This window comes from Eleutherodactylus coqui, chromosome 3 (assembly GCF_035609145.1).
Source record: "Eleutherodactylus coqui strain aEleCoq1 chromosome 3, aEleCoq1.hap1, whole genome shotgun sequence".
Taxonomy (NCBI): Eukaryota; Metazoa; Chordata; class Amphibia; order Anura; family Eleutherodactylidae; genus Eleutherodactylus; species Eleutherodactylus coqui.
In genome coordinates, this window is record NC_089839.1 from 309,925,064 (window position 1) to 309,941,564 (window position 16,501).

Here is a 16,501-nt window from a genome sequence, read left to right on the forward strand (position 1 = left end):
CGTTTCGGGGAGGGCAGTGCATGTTCTTCCTTACTGAACCCATGGAGGCTGCTCTATAGGTGGGATACAGCCATAGAAGAGCTTGTTTGAGTCCCTTTAAAAAAGCATGTAACCTTTCTCCATATCAGGAGAAGTCCCTCCCGGGAGTGGTGATGGCGCTGGTCTGCAATGTGTTCGACATGCTTTATCAGCTCGCCAACCTGGAAGAGCCCAGGTAATGTGCTGCGTACGTCCGACTGCCATATGGGTATTGTTACTCTATAGCGGGTGAACCAATGATCGTCTGTCTCCACAGAATTACCCTGAGAGTTAGAAAGCTGCTACTATTGATCCCCACAGACCCAGCAGTGCAGGAAGCGTTGGATCAGCTCGACTCCTTAGGAAGGAAGGTAGGTTGCGTTATTTTATGGCTGTCGCCTCCTGTTGGCGCTTTCTTGTCCCCCCCATAGTGACTGTTCTTTTTATTTTCAGAAGACACTTCTTACAGAATCGCAGTCCTCAAAATCCCCATCTCTGTCCTCTAAACACCACCACCAGCCCAGTGCCAGCTCCATCCTGGAAAGCCTCTTCCGATCGTCTGCCCCTGGCATGTCCACCTTCCGTGTGCTGTACAACCTGGAGGTAATCGCATGAATCACAGTTACCTGGAATATGTTAACTTCATATATAGATACGTCATGTATATATACACAGTGACTCCACCAGCAGAATAGTGAGTGCAGCTCTGGAGGATAATACAGGATAACTAATGTATGTACACAGTGACTCCACTAGCAGAATAGTGAGTGCAGCTCTGGAGTATAATACAGGATGTAACTCAGGAGCAGTACAGGATAAGTAATGGATGTACACAGTGACTCCACCAGCAGAATAGTGAGTGCAGCTCTGGAGTATAATACAGGATGTAACTCAGGAGCAGTACAGGATAAGTAATGTATGTATACAGTGACTCCACCAGCAGAATAGTGAGTGCAGCTCTGGAGTATAATACAGAATGTAACTCAGCATCAGTACAGGATAAGTAATGTATGTACACAGTGACTCCACCTGCAGAATAGTGAGTGCAGCTCTGGAGTATAATACAGGATGTAACTCAGGATCAGTACAGGATAAGTAATGTATGTACACAGTGACTCCACCAGCAGAATAGTGAGTGCAGCTCTGGAGTATAATATAGGATGTAACTCAGGAGCAGTACAGGATAAGTAATGTATGTACACAGTGATTCCACCAGCAGAATAGTGAGTGCAGCTCTGGAGTATAATACAGGATGTAACTCAGGGTCAGTACAGGATAAGTAATGTATGTACACAGTGACTCCACCAGCAGAATAGTGAGTACAGCTCTGGAGTATAATACAGGATGTAACTCAGGATCAGTATAGGATAAGTAATGTATGTACACAGTGACTCCACCCGCAGAATAGTGAGTGCAGCTCTGGAGTATAATACAGGATGTAACTCAGGATCAGTACAGGATAAGTAATGTATGTATACAGTGACTCCACCAGCAGAATAGTGAGTGCAGCTCTGGAGTATAATACAGGATGTAACTCAGGGTCAGTACAGGATAAGTAATGTGTTTAAGAAATTAGAAATCTTTGTACTTATATTTCTGGTTTTGGGAAGAGCACAAACTTGGCTGTTTAGCAATTCTTTACCTATTGAAGATAGAAACTGTCATAGAAGATTCTCAGCTGAATATAGACATTGTAGCTCCATCTGCAGGATGCTGTAAGTAATGGTTTTCTATGCTGCTCACAGGTTCTCAGCTCCAAATTGATGCCAACTGCCGATGATGAGATGGCAAGGAACTGCGCCAAGTCCTTCTGTGAAAACTTCCTTAAAGCCGGAGGCTTGAGGTCAGCCATTGTTCTCTGCATGCCATGCTGCCATTGCTTAAACGTTGCTCAGATCTGACCAGCAATCTAATATTCCTCACTATAGCGACTCATTCAAGGAGTTTTCTGTGTATTCTATTTTTTTAATGAAGCTTAATCACAGCATAGGAAGAAGTTCTGGAACTTTCTAATATACTTGATTTCAATTACTATTTTTAAAATCTCTGCTTGCTGTATATGAATAGAATTTTTTTTCCCCATTTACGTCTAAGTTAAAATATTTATAGAGCTCGTACCTCTTGCAGAGCTGAGGGTTTGGTAGAATTGCGTCCAGTCTAGACAAAGCTCATCAGTCACCACTCCCGACTGATACATGTTGTCTTTGCTGATACTTTGTAACATTGTATCGGGAGTGGCGGTGATTACTGACACAGAGGTGTTATAGCTTTTATAGTAATACGGTAGTTGCACATCATACAACAACGTGTCCATCATTGATTGTGTCACATTTTGCTTCCTTGCAGTTTGGTAGTAAATGTCATGCAGAGAGATTCAATCCCTTCTGAAGTGGATTATGAGACGAGGCAAGGCGTCTACTTCATCTGTCTACAACTCGCCAGGTTTGTATGTCGTTAGTCTTCATTGACTAATGAATGAGAACTCCTCCTCCCACATTGTGACGGGATTGGCTTCTCTCAGGTTTTTGCTGGTGGGGCAGACCATGCCGGCTGCATTTGATGATGATGTGACGAAGGACGGAGTAGAAGGGTTGTCGTCGAGGCCTTTCCGGAATGCAAGCAGACAGTCGGGTCGACAGATGTCCTTATGTGGGACTCCAGAGAAATCCTCATATCGGCAGCTGTCGGTCTCAGACCGGTCTTCTATCCGGGTGGAGGAGATTATTCCCGCTGCTCGAGTCGCTATTCAGGTGACTTCCGAGTTTTCAATGTGTCTTTTGTGACCTGGTTCTGTTGTTCCTTTACTAAGCAAATGTTTTCTTCCCTTTTATACCTCTGCAGACCATGGAGGTCAATGATTTCACACTCACTGTGGCTTGCTTCATGCGACTATCCTGGGCTGCAGCTGCTGGGAGACTAGACCTTGTGGGCAGCAACCAGCCAATCAAAGAAAGTAACAATACTCTGTTTCCTGCTGGGCTCCGCAGCCGACTAAGTAGCTCAGGTGAGAGGCTGTTCATTATACTCCAGAGCTGCACTCACTATTCTGCTGGAGTCACTGTGTACATACATTACTTATCCTGTACTGACCCTGAGTTACATCCTGTATTATACTCCAGAGCTGCACTCACTATTCTGCTGGTGGAGAATAATTCAGCTCAAAGCTAAAATCTCCTAGCATTTCCTGTCATCACACCCCTTGCTCTGGCAGTTTGCATTCTGGTGCCGGTCATGCACAGGGTCAGATTCCACTGTTGGCTCCCACATGCGGAATCCAGCTCTGCTGTGTGAATGCGGCCTTGGATTACTGTGCAGAATCTGTTGTAAATATTAGGCCTGTGCAGACACTAAACAAACTATAAATGGTAGGAGATGTCAACTCTGAAGCAAACGTATAACATATGATACAATATACATACACAGGAATTCAGGCGGCCGTTAAAAAAAAAAAAAAAAAAAAAATTATATATATATATAATATTACATACATAGAATGCATTATTTATAAGAACAGGAGACCAAAATAACCCGTATCAACACAATCTACTACTGTCACATTTTCTAACATTAGTAGAACCTTTTCAGCGGTTCCCTCTGCTCAGTCTTGTGGAATTTGCATTTTCTGGATTATTGGATGCTGGTTTATTTGTGGTATATTGAACTGGGTTGTAAAAATGTGAAAAAGCGCAAATAACGTCAGCCGTGCTTTACCTTTCAGGAAGCAACTGCAGCTCTGGGAGTGAGGGAGAAGCCACGTCGCTACACGCCTGGATCTGCGTCCGGCAGCAGTCGGTGTCCATCAAAGACGCCATCATTGCTGGAGAGGCCTTATCTCTGTTGGTTACGTGTCTTCAGCTCCGCAGCCAGCAGCTCGGTAGGTGGGACCCTCGTAATGGAAGGCCTACTTCTTTATGGAGGAAGTTGGTGCTTCTCCTTTTTCAAACTTCTCTTTTCTTTACCCCTTAGCAAATCTTTGTACGTTAGTAGGAGGAGCATATGGATTTATAAAGCTGCCATTGGAATCTGTGTGCTTGCTCCTCCTAGTGGTGGCTGTTAGCAGATGCATAATTTAAAGGGGTTTTCCAGGATTTTACTATTGATGACCTATCCTCAGTTGGTCATCAGTAGTGGATAGTTGATCACTAGGTGTTCGCCTCTCGGGATCCCCATTGATCAGCTGATTGAAGAGATTGTGGTGCTTGGATGTGCGCAGTGGCTTCATCTCAGGGATGTGACATCACATTCTTCGGTGTTATTGCCTGAAAACCGCTGTGTCCCATTGAAGTGAATGGCATTGAGCTGGTATTTGCGCCTTTCCCTTCTTTATTTAAAAGCAAGTGATCAAATAAGCCGTACGTACCTCAATACGGTACCAATAAAAACTACAGCTCGCTACACAAAAAACAAGCCCTTATATGGCCATGTCGACCGAAAATAAAGTTTTTAAAAAGTAGCAATGAAAAACCCCAAACATTGTTGCTTTCTTAATTCCAAAATAGGCCGCGTCACTAAGGGGTTAAATAAGGCCGCTCCTTGCAGACTGATCTGTTGCTGCTGTCATTTCTTCGTATTTGATAATCTTCGTTTTTTTGCAGGATCTTTCTACAATCTGCCTTCAGTTACTGACTTCACGATTGATATTCTCCTGGGGTCTCCCAGTGCGGAGGTAACGTATACCAGAGACGGTTCCCATATGTGTAACATCTCCTACAGGACATACGTGATATGGAACCAGTCATACATGTTTCATGCCTCTCCACAGATCAGACGTGTCGCCTGTGACCAGCTGTACACCCTAAGTCAGACGGACACCTCCACCTACCCCGAAGTCCAGAAACCCAACCTCTTCCTGCTGAACGTCATCCTGTCTGCACAGCTGCCACTCTGGTCACCGACCAGCATAATGAGAGGCATCAATCAGAGGTAGGCCCTGCGGAGGTGTCCAATACGGCACTCCAGCAGTGGGATGCTTTTATGGTTGATCTGATTGCTTTGAAAGGACTCCATTCAAAATAGAAAGCGCACACTTAAAGGTGAAGTAGGAGAGTAACCTGGACCCTGCTGCTTCAGGTGCTGGAAGCAATGATCGTTACTGCTGCAGACATTGATCTTCTCTTTGATCTTTATACTCCTGAGCTGCATTCACAGTCCTGCTTGTTGCCACCTGTCATCCACCTGCACCATTCTGACAGATTCACCTGAGGTCTTACATTAGCCTGCAGACTCCTCTACAGAGCTTAAAGGGGTCCTAGCATTAGAAAGAAATATATCAATACTTGCCTATTCTTTCCTCGTAAGTCTTCTTACTGCATCTTCTCCCCGATCTCATCCTGGCTCCTCCAGTCCCCGGCCAGATCCTCTTCTTCCCGTGGCGTTACATACATTGCCGACATTCTCCTTCCTGCAGGTTGTTGTACCCGGTCACTAGTGACGTAGAATTCACTGCCTAGCAGGGAATGCCAAGTCCTATGCCGGGCCATTACCATAACTGCGCATGCTCTCTGTATCACTGCGAGTGTCCATATACTATTGCCGCGAGACACCGTGCATGCACAGTTTCTGCACTAGCCTGGAATACGATTCAGCATTCCCCGCTAGGCAGTGAACACTACGTCACTAGTGACCGGGTACACTGCCCTGCCGGACGGAGAATGCCAAGAATGGACGCTCCATAACAGGAAGAAGAGAATCTGGCCGGCTGGAGGTGACATGGCCCACGGGACTGGAGGACCCAGAACAAGATGCATAAGTAGATTGCCTGGGAAGGAATAGGTAAGTATTGATTTTTTATTTTTTCTAACGATGGAACCCCTTTAATGCAAACACTACATCTCCCATAATGCACTACAGCAGAGCAGGGAGTGAACCAACACGGCACTAATGGGTCTGCAATGAAATAAAAGTTCAGTAGGATTTTGGATGTTGCTCTGGATGTGACTGGAGTACAAGAATGATGTAGATGTAGTAAATAAAGCATTGTATGTGTAAAACCACTCATCATGATATAACCCTGGAATTATGTCTGCCGGGCAGCTTTCTGAGCCTTGTGGTCTGTATTGATCTTTGCTTACACTCAAACCTCCTTACCATTCGCCTGTTGCAGGTTGTTGGCGCAGTGCACGGAGTATTTCGATCTACGATGTCAGCTCCTCGATGACTTGACAAGTAGGTGGAGTCACCATCATTCAATGTTTATACTCCTCAGAATTAATTTGCTCTCTTAAAGGGGTTTTCTGGGACATGAAGCACAGTTTATACATTGTGCATGTGACCGCTCAGCCACTCTTCAGCAGCCATGGAAGAATCACTGCTGAAGCCTGTGAGAGGCTGAGCGGTCCACTGCACAATGAATGGCACATGACCGCCCGCTGCTGCTTCTGGGTTCCATGCATCGGGACCTCCGTTCTGGACGGGAGCCGCCGGTATAAGTCGGTATTCTTTTTCTTCATTTCAGGCGATTTTAATGCTGTAATAAATTTGTCTTTATGTCCCAGAAAAACACTTTAATTTTACAGTCTTTATAACATACATACATACCATTGTAGAGCTGAAAGGGACCCCGAGGGTTTACCTGGTATTACCCCCCTGCTCCATGGGTTATAAATGGCTTTCCTTTCTCTGGTCATTGGAGAATACCCATGATGATGTATCGGTCCTGCTAATAGGGAACGGACACACAAGTGAAGCTGATTGCAGACACTTAGTTTTGAATTTGGTAAGATGAAAAATCCAAGGTCTGTCGTCCCGAAGGCCAAAAAATAATTTTTCTCAAGGGGTTAACATACACATCTGCAACTGACGTATATAGCTGCATATCTCCTTGACATGGGTCCATATGGCAGTCCCTCATATTCAGTGCATCCAGACGCCTGCCCTTGGGCCTGTGGCCAGGTTTAACGGTGGTGATCATTGTACAGAAACTAGAGATGAGCGAGCGTACTCGGAAAAGCACTACTCGCTCGAGTAATTTGCTTTATCCGAGTATCGCTGTGCTCGGGTCTGAAGATTCGGGTGCCGCTGTGGCTGACAGGTGAGTCGCAGCGGGGAGCAGGGGAGAGCGGGCGGGAGAGAGGGAGAGAAAGATCTCCCCTCCGTTCCTCCCCGCTCTCCCCTGCAGCTCCCCGCTCCGTGCCGGCACCCGAATCTTCAGGGACGAGCACAGCGATACTCGGATAAAGCACATTACTCGAGCGAGTAGTGCTTTTCCGAGTACGCTCGCTCATCTCTAACAGAAACATATTAGGTTTAATATTCTTGTAAAATCCCCAAATATTATTTGCTCACAGTGTGTTCATTCTCCGCAGCCTCTGAGATGGAGCAGCTAAGCATCAGCCCTGCAACCATGTTGGAGGATGAGATAATGTGGCTGGATAACTTTGAACCAAACCGCACGGCGGAGTGTGAAACCAGCGAGGTGGACAACGTGTGGCTGGCCGGTCATCTCAGGCTCATCAAGACGCTCCTATCGCTGTGCGGTGGTGAAAAGGAAATGCTCGGTGAGTGTGCGACTATCAGCTGTGGTCACCGGGATTCACCACAGTCTATACAGCAGCCCTCTCCTCAATCACGGTTATCTCTGTATGTTACGCAGGTTCTTCCCTTATCAAACAGCTACTGGATGATTTTCTCTTCCGCGCCTCGAGGATAATTTTGAACAGCAACTCTCCTGCCGGTAGTGCAGCGCTGAGCCAGCAGGACTTCCATCCCAAGTAAGATTTCATGGGTGTTGATGAGAATAAAACGTGCGGCTGCACTGTTCAACACCATGTTACATTATGTATACAAAACTATCCTACAAAACACAGCTCAGTTATCCTGGAAGTGTACAAAAATGTAGCTGCTATAATACTGCCTCCTATGTACAAGAATATAACTACTATAATACTGTCCCCTGTGTACAAGAATATAACTACTATAATACTGCCTCCTATGTACAAGAATATAACTACTATAATACTGCCTCCTATGTACAAGAATATAACTACTATAATACTGCCCCCTATGTATAAGAATATAACTACTATAATACTGCCACCAATGTACAAGAATATAACTACTATAATACTGCCCCCTATATACAAGAATATAACTACTATAATACTGCCCCCTGTGTACAAGAATATAACTACTATAATACTGCCCCCTATATACAAGAATATAACTACTATAATACTGCCTCCTATGTACAAGAATATAACTACTATAATACTGTCCCCTATCTACAAGAATATAACTACTATAATACAGCCCCCTATGTACAAGAATATAACTACTATAATACTGTCCCCTATGTACAAGAATATAACTACTATAATACAGCCCCCTATGTACAAGAATATAACTACTATAATACTGCCCCCTATGTACAAGAATATAACTACTATAATACTGCTCTTATGTACAAGAATATAACTACTATAATACTGCCCCCTATGTACAAGAATATAACTACTATAATACTGTCCCCTGTGTACAAGAATATAACTACTATAATACTGCCCCTATGTACAAGAATATAACTACTACAATACTGCCCCCTATGTACAAGAATATAACTACTATAATACTGCCCCCTATGTACAAGAATATAACTACTATAATACTGCTCCTATGTACAAGAATATAACTACTATAATACTGTCCCCTATGTACAAGAATATAACTACTATAATACTGCCCCTATGTACAAGAATATAACTACTATAATACTGCCCCCTATGTACAAGAATATAACTACTATAATACTGTCCCCTATGTACAAGAATATAACTACTATAATACTGTCCCCTATGTACAAGAATATAACTACTATAATACTGCCCCCTATGTACAGGAATATAACTACTATAATACTGCCTCCTATGTACAAGAATATAACTACTATAATACTGTCCCCTATGTACAAGAATATAACTACTATAATACTGCCCCCTATGTACAAGAATATAACTACTATAATACTGCCTCCTATGTACAAGAATATAACTACTATAATACTACCCCCTATGTACAAGAATATAACTACTATAATACTGCCTCCTATGTACAAGAATATAACTACCATAATACTGCCCCCTATGTACAAGAATATAACTAATATAATACTGCCTCCTATGTACAAGAATATAACTACTATAATACTGCCTCCTATGTACAAGAATATAACTACTATAATACTGCCCCCTATGTACAAGAATATAACTACTATAATACTGTCCCCTATGTACAAGAATATAACTACTATAATACTGGCCCCTTATGTACAAGAATATAACTACTATAATACTGTCCCCTATGTACAAGAATATAACTACTATAATACTGCCCCCTATGTACAAGAATATAACTACTATAATACTGGCCCCTTATGTACAAGAATATAACTACTATAATACTGTCCCCTGTGTACAAGAATATAACTACTATAATACTGCCCCCTATGTACAAGAATATAACTACTATAATACTGCCCCCTATGTACAAGAATATAACTACTATAATACTGCCCCCTATGTACAAGAATATAACTACTATAATACTTCCCCTATGTACAAGAATATAACTACTATAATACTGCCCCTTATGTACAAGAATATAACTACTATAATACTTCCCCTATGTACAAGAATATAACTACTATAATACTGCCCCCTATGTACAAGAATATAACTACTATAATACTGCCCCCTATGTACAAGAATATAACTACTATAATACTGCCCCCTATGTTTAAGAATATAGGAGAGATTCCACCGTTGACCTCCCACTTACCTGTCCGGCGCCTCCTCTCTCCGCTCTGCAATGTGTCGGCTGGCGCACAGCCACGCATCCACAGAGTCGGCAGGTCAGTGGTGACACACCGGCTCTGCTCTGATGTATGATTATTACTTCTGTGCTCTTGATGTGTCTTCAGATGCAGCTCGGTGAACAGTCGTCTGGCGGCCTACGAGGTCCTGGTGATGCTGGCAGAGAGTTCTCTCCCCAATCTCCAGCTCATCACCAGAGAGCTGCTCTCCATGCACCATCAGCCGGACTCGGCTCTCACCAAGGAGTTTGATGTGAGTGTCGGTGGAGCAGAGCTGCTCCCTTGTATTATCACAAAGAATCTGGGAAGAAATTACTGGTTGTTGATGCATCTGCCGTAAATGGACGTCTCGTCTGACATATTTCCTGTTTTGAACAGTTCCTTCCCCCGGTTGACAGCCGATCCAACTCTGGGTTTGTTGGCCTTAAGAATGGCGGAGCCACCTGCTACATGAATGCCGTCTTTCAGCAGCTTTACATGCAGCCTGGTCTTCCTGAGGTCCGGTAATCACTTATAATCTGTATTCTATCATGTTACGCTTAGCTTGAGCATAGTGCCCCCTAGTGGTGGCTGCAGGCAGATATAATACTATTCCTGGAGGCTTAGTACATGAGACCGTCGGCTGTCACCTCCCATATAACGTGATCTCCTCCTCTCTCCTCCAGGCCTTGCTCTCTATGGAGGATGAAACGGATAACCCGGACGACAGCGTCTTCTACCAGGTCCAGTCCTTGTTTGGCCATTTGATGGAGAGTAAGCTGCAGTATTACGTCCCGGAGAACTTCTGGAAGGTGATTGGTGGGGAGAGGCCGTCCGTTGCATGTACTTGTGACCTTGCAGGCACTCAGACTAATTATTGCATGAAGTTTGAGTCAGTTCAGGCAGTTTTCTCCACCGACATCCAGAATGGAAATTAAAATTCTACTAGTTGCCCCGGAGAACAGCCTGCAGCTTCACCCTACTGTCACCATGTGCTCGCAGCCCCCACAATGCCCAGCTCGCTTGCTCCCACATCACTGGTTCTGCCAATCTTGCGAACTTACAATTATTGACGAATACCTCGTAATTCTCAGTATTTATTGGTGTTCAGTCCGTCTTTAGCTGCCGGGGAGCCCGGGGTGTCGGTCCAGTGTGGTTCACTTTGAGGTGCAGGGCGACCTGCAGGGCTGAATCGTGTCTGATGTCACTAATAGGTTGGAAGTCATCATGGTGCACCACATGGATCAGTGGGACTGGCACCCTTTGATTATATGTTAGGTATGCGAGCGGTTGGTCATCAGTAGTCTGCACTTGTGCAACGCTCCTCCGTACAGTAGTCTGTAATCCGCTGGGCAGTGATGTCTGAACCGACTCTTGTGTTTCTATATATTAGTATATGAGTAAATATGGCCGCCGGTAACCTCAGTAGCAATAAAGCACCAGCGTTATATTGTGTATTACACGGGCTGCAGGCGGCACCTTTGTAGTGTGGAATCGTTGTGTTGGTGATATGTGAGGAGCTCCTATATTATACAGTTTTCAGATAGGCTGTAAATACTGAATAACGCAGCATGCTCAATTTTGCCATGGGATCCATTGATGTCAATGGAGGCTGTCCGACCCGCAGCCCATATGCAATTAACATTGTATACGGGTTGCGTGTACCCGCGTCATCGCTAAGCGGCAGCACAAGAATTACAAAAAGACCTGTACTGCGCATGGACGCCACCCCGGTCATTCGCTATGCAGTAATAGCAGATACAAAGGGTTATCGGCCGGGCTCACAGACGGAATCTGCTGCGGGCCTCTGGCATGCGGAATCGGGTCGGCCCCCGGTGTGCACCCGGCCATATCCTCTACCAGCCTCACACTGCGCTCGTACCGGATGCAGAACCTGCCAGGTTACAACACTAGTTCATCATGGTGGGAGGATTTTCCTGGCCGGCCGCATTTTAGTGCCTGACTTAAATCTTCCATTCACAATCTATAGATCTTCAAGATGTGGAACAAGGAGCTGTATGTCCGCGAGCAGCAGGACGCCTACGAGTTCTTCACGAGCCTGATAGATCAGATGGATGAATATCTAAAGGTACTGGACGATGTTCCCGGCTGCGTCACATGGGCGGGCGCCATCATTACTGTACTGAACCTGTCCTGTCCTCAATCCACAGAAAATGGGGCGCGATCAGCTGTTTAAGAACACCTTCCAAGGGATCTTCTCCGACCAGAAGATCTGTAAGGATTGTCCGCACCGGTGAGTGCTGGGAGCCGATACTGGAGGCTCCACCCACATGTTACACTACAGTGATTGGCAGACTTGCAGGAAGTGGTCGCAGCTCCGCCGTGTGTGAACGCGGTCTCATCCTCTTGTTTGTCAGTGAGCTTTGTGTGCTAATCTAAACATGTCTCTTACAGATATGAGCGGGAAGAAGCATTCATGGCTCTGAATTTAGGGGTGACCTCCTGCCAGAGCCTCGAGATTTCCCTCGACCAGTTTGTGAGGGGAGAAGTGCTTGAGGGGAGTAATGCATATTACTGCGAGAAGTGCAAGGAAAAAGTGAGTGAAGAAATACAACTAGTTGTATGGAATATAATAGATCTTCGTAAATACATTTAATTGAAGTGCTTCTAAGTTACATCCTGTATTATACTCCAGAGCTGCACTCACTGCTCTGCTGGTGGAGTCATTGTGTATATACATTACTTATCCTGTACTGATCCTGAGTTACATCATGTATTATACTCCAGAGCTGCACTCACTGTTCTGCTGGTGGAGTCATTGTGTATATACATTACTTATCCTGTACTGATCCTGAGTTACATCCTGTATTATACTCCAGAGCTGCACTCACTATTCTGCTGGTGGAGTCACTGTGTACATACATTACTTATCCTGTACTGATCCTGAGTTACATCATGTATTATACTCCAGAGCTGCACTCACTGTTCTGCTGGTGGAGTCATTGTGTATATACATTACTTATCCTGTACTGATCCTGAGTTACATCCTGTATTATACTCCAGAGCTGCACTCACTATTCTGCTGGTGGAGTCACTGTGTACATACATTACTGATCCTGTACTGATCCTGAGTTACATCCTGTATTATACCCCAGAGCTGCACTCACTATTCTGCTGGTGGAGTCACTGTGTACATACATTACTTATCCTGTACTGACCCTGAGTTACATCCTGTATTATACTCCAGAGCTGCACTCACTATTCTGCTGCTGGTGGAGTCACTGTATACATACATTACTTATCCTGTACTGATCCTGAGTTACATCCTGTATTATACCCCAGAGCTGCACTCACTATTCTGCTGGTGGAGTCACTGTGTACATACATTACTTATCCTGTACTGATCCTGAGTTAGATCCTGTATTATACTCCAGAGCTGCACTCACTATTCTGCTGGTGGAGTCACTGTATACATACATTACTTATCCTGTACTGCTCCTGAGTTACATCCTGTATTATACTCCAGAGCTGCACTCACTATTCTGCTGGTGGAGTCACTGTGTACATACATTACTGATCCTGTACTGCTCCTGAGTTACATCCTGTGTTATAGTCCAGAGCTGCACTCACTATTCTGCTGGTGGAGTCACTGTGTACATACATTACTTATCCTGTACTGATCCTGAGTTACATCCTGTGTTATAGTCCAGAGCTGCACTCACTATTCTGCTGGTGGAGTCACCGTGTACATAGATTACTGATTCTGAGTTACACTCTAGAGCTGCATTCATAATTTATCTCAAAGCTAAAATCCCCCAGCATTTCCTGTCATCACACCCCTTACTTTTTTGTATTCTGGCAGATATCAACCCTGGTAACTGGTCCAACAATGTGGTGCAGTGAAGTAACTGCGCTCCTGCAGTATGGCTGCTGCATCTTGCGCTCATCTGCCTGCTGACTGTTTCCCCCCAGCAGTTTAGTGGATGCAGCTCCCTGTCTTTGAGCTCAGATGTTGAAGCTCCGTATCTTCTCACAAATAACCAAAATGAATAAAATGTACTTTTCCCCAATTCTGTTTCCTGCAGCGGACGACGGTGAAGAGGACCTGCATCAAGTCTCTGCCCAGCGTCCTCGTCATCCATCTAATGAGGTTTGGGTTTGACTGGGAAAGTGGCCGCTCCATCAAATATGATGAGCAGATCAAGGTAGGTTCCTGCTGAGCTACAGTTTAACCCCTGCGGGGCCAGAGAGTTCTCATTTCTTTATTTTTGTTTACCGTCCCTACATTCCAGGAGCCGTAACGTTTTGTGGTTTTTTTGGGTTTTTTTTGGTTTTTTTTTTTCCATTGACGCGGCCAAATAAGGGCTTGTTTCTTGCCGGTTGAGTTGTATTTTTTTAATGGTACCATTTAAGGTACTGTGAGGTTAACTTCCAGCGGGCGCGGCCCAATACTGCGCTGTCCAATATGCGATTTTATCCCGGATGCGAGGCGTTTTTGTAAAATAAAAAAACTTTATTTTTTCAAAAATTCATTTTTTTAGTCCCCGCAGGATAACTGAGCTTGCGATTATTTGATAGCTTGTACTATATACTGCAGTACTTCTGGATTGCAGCATATAGCAATTTTTGATGCTTCCATGTGCAAGGCTTGATAGGCATCTATGCATGGCAGCCCAGGGAGCCTTCAGTAGGCCTCGTGTTATACTAGCCCATCGACACCCTGTGATTGGGCTGCGGGGGAGCCAATGGGGGGTGGGAAGGGCCCCCCCCCCTCCTGCTGACTGTTTAGATGCATTGTCAGCTTTGACCATGGCATCTAAACAGTTAACTGCTGTGATCAGAGTTGGCTGCAGTTACCGGTGCCTGTGAGCTTTCCGAAACCACTCCTGGCCGCCGGATACGGAGCGGACTCTGCTCCCGAGCCTCTTCATACACGCTTCACGACCGCCCGACGTAGATTTACTTGACTGCTCATATTTTTCTCTAGTTTCCTTGGGTCCTAAACATGGAGCCGTACACGGTATCCGGCATGGCCCGTCAGGACTCCTCCTCAGAGGGAGATAACGGGAGGCACACGGACTGCGGCGGAGGCTCCCCACGAAAGAAAGTGGCCCCGACGGAAAACTACGAGCTGGTGGGGGTGATTGTACACAGCGGTCAGGCTCACGCCGGGCACTACTACTCCTTCATTAAAGATCGCAGGTACGTCAGTACAAGACCCCGTTCACACAGGGACCCCCGCTGCATCAGCCTCTCATCACTGCTGTGTTCTGGTGCAGGTGCTGCGGGAAGAGCAAGTGGTATAAGTTCAATGACACCGTGGTGGAGGAGTTCGACCTCAACGATGAGACCATTGAGTATGAATGCTTCGGCGGAGAGTACAGACCCAAAGTCTACGATCAGTGTAAGTTATTCTCCCCACAACCAGATATCTAAGGGGCAGGGGGAACGCTTTACTGACTTTGACTTTTATTCTGCAGCCAACCCATATCCCGATGTGCGTCGCCGCTACTGGAACGCCTACATGCTCTTCTACCAACGTGTGTCTGACCAGAACTCTCCAGTCTTACCAAAGAAGAGCCGAGTCAGCGTGGTGCGCCAGGAGGCCGAGGATCTGACCCTGTGAGCACTTACCCTCCTGCAGATTGTTCTTTCAGATAACCTTGTAGGGTAACTTCTGGGCAGCTGTTGTGTTGATGCCCTCCTCAGGTCACCTGACCAGGGTCGCTGTCTGGAGTTTTCGCTGCACTCGCATGCGCTTTCTTCTAGGCCAGTTGGCTACTAGTGAAATTGGAGGTGATTTACACTGTATGGCCCCTTTATTAAAGCCCCTAGCCCCCTCATAATTGGCGCTTCCCTGTATGGAAGCTTCAGTAGTGACCCCGGGGTGCAGCATAAAATCACATGACAAGTTTTCCGTGGATCAGTTTCAGTGGGAATCCAAATTTAAATGGGAAAATTCGGCGATCTGAGCGACTTCCGAGGCCGGATCATCGGTGCTAGACTAGCCGGCGCCACACTGCCAACCACGTATAGTGGTGTGGAGAATATACAGTGAATGGCGTGATCGAGGAAAACATCCAGCAAAGGGGATCCTGTGGTCGGAAACAACTCCTCACTGAAAGGGGTCGGAGGAGGATGTCAGGAATCGCTCTGACCAACAGGCTGCACAGTCAGCTGAATACAATGCTGGAGCTCCAACTAACGTGTCCGAACGCACAACTCGCCGTTCCTCCGCACGGATGAGCTATAACGGCAGACAAGTTTCAGCGCCATTAAGAGAAACAGAAAGACGAGACTCCAGAGGGCAAAAGAGCGCAAAACTTTAATCACTGAGCAGCTTGAAAACATCTCCTGGTCAGATGGGTCCAGATTTCTGTTGGACTGTACTGGTAGGAGTGGCAAGTTTGGAGCAAGGAGCAAGCAGCTTGAATCGCTGACCCCTTCCTGTCAGCGGTCAGAACATTTCAGCACCGCCATCTAATCTGCGGCAACTACAAGAAGCTTCCTGTCCGCAGGGGCCGATATTCCTGCAGAACCATTTCATCTAGTGGAATCTACAACAAAGAATTGCTGCGGTTCTGTCCAACGCACTTCTAGATGGAGGGCTAATAAAGGGGCCATGCAGTGTATGTAGTTACCAGAGTGTAAGCTCCTGGGAACAGGGACCGATGTGAGGCATTATAACCTGTTTATAGAGATTTTAGTGACGTTTCCTCTTTTCTCTCTGCTTTAACT

The 16,501-nt window shown here is 45.5% G+C and overlaps 1 protein-coding gene across 2 annotated transcripts in view; it reads left to right on the top strand.

The window, feature by feature from the left end:
• Positions 1–16,501, top strand: part of USP24 (ubiquitin specific peptidase 24) — a 112,965-nt gene that overhangs the window by 76,796 nt on the left and 19,668 nt on the right. The window contains exons 28-50 of one of the 2 annotated variants that reach the window (XM_066597884.1): positions 129–214; positions 296–389; positions 472–621; positions 1,764–1,861; positions 2,365–2,460; positions 2,540–2,768; positions 2,860–3,022; positions 3,737–3,892; positions 4,614–4,684; positions 4,781–4,941; positions 6,122–6,183; positions 7,323–7,514; positions 7,610–7,727; positions 9,932–10,076; positions 10,202–10,321; positions 10,489–10,614; positions 11,793–11,891; positions 11,974–12,056; positions 12,218–12,359; positions 13,849–13,968; positions 14,751–14,965; positions 15,043–15,167; positions 15,244–15,385. In XM_066597884.1, coding sequence (XP_066453981.1) covers positions 129–214; positions 296–389; positions 472–621; positions 1,764–1,861; positions 2,365–2,460; positions 2,540–2,768; positions 2,860–3,022; positions 3,737–3,892; positions 4,614–4,684; positions 4,781–4,941; positions 6,122–6,183; positions 7,323–7,514; positions 7,610–7,727; positions 9,932–10,076; positions 10,202–10,321; positions 10,489–10,614; positions 11,793–11,891; positions 11,974–12,056; positions 12,218–12,359; positions 13,849–13,968; positions 14,751–14,965; positions 15,043–15,167; positions 15,244–15,385 — 2,993 coding nt within the window. The remainder of the gene's footprint in view (positions 1–128; positions 215–295; positions 390–471; positions 622–1,763; positions 1,862–2,364; positions 2,461–2,539; positions 2,769–2,859; positions 3,023–3,736; positions 3,893–4,613; positions 4,685–4,780; positions 4,942–6,121; positions 6,184–7,322; positions 7,515–7,609; positions 7,728–9,931; positions 10,077–10,201; positions 10,322–10,488; positions 10,615–11,792; positions 11,892–11,973; positions 12,057–12,217; positions 12,360–13,848; positions 13,969–14,750; positions 14,966–15,042; positions 15,168–15,243; positions 15,386–16,501) is intronic. The other variant, XM_066597885.1, reaches the window with a different exon arrangement.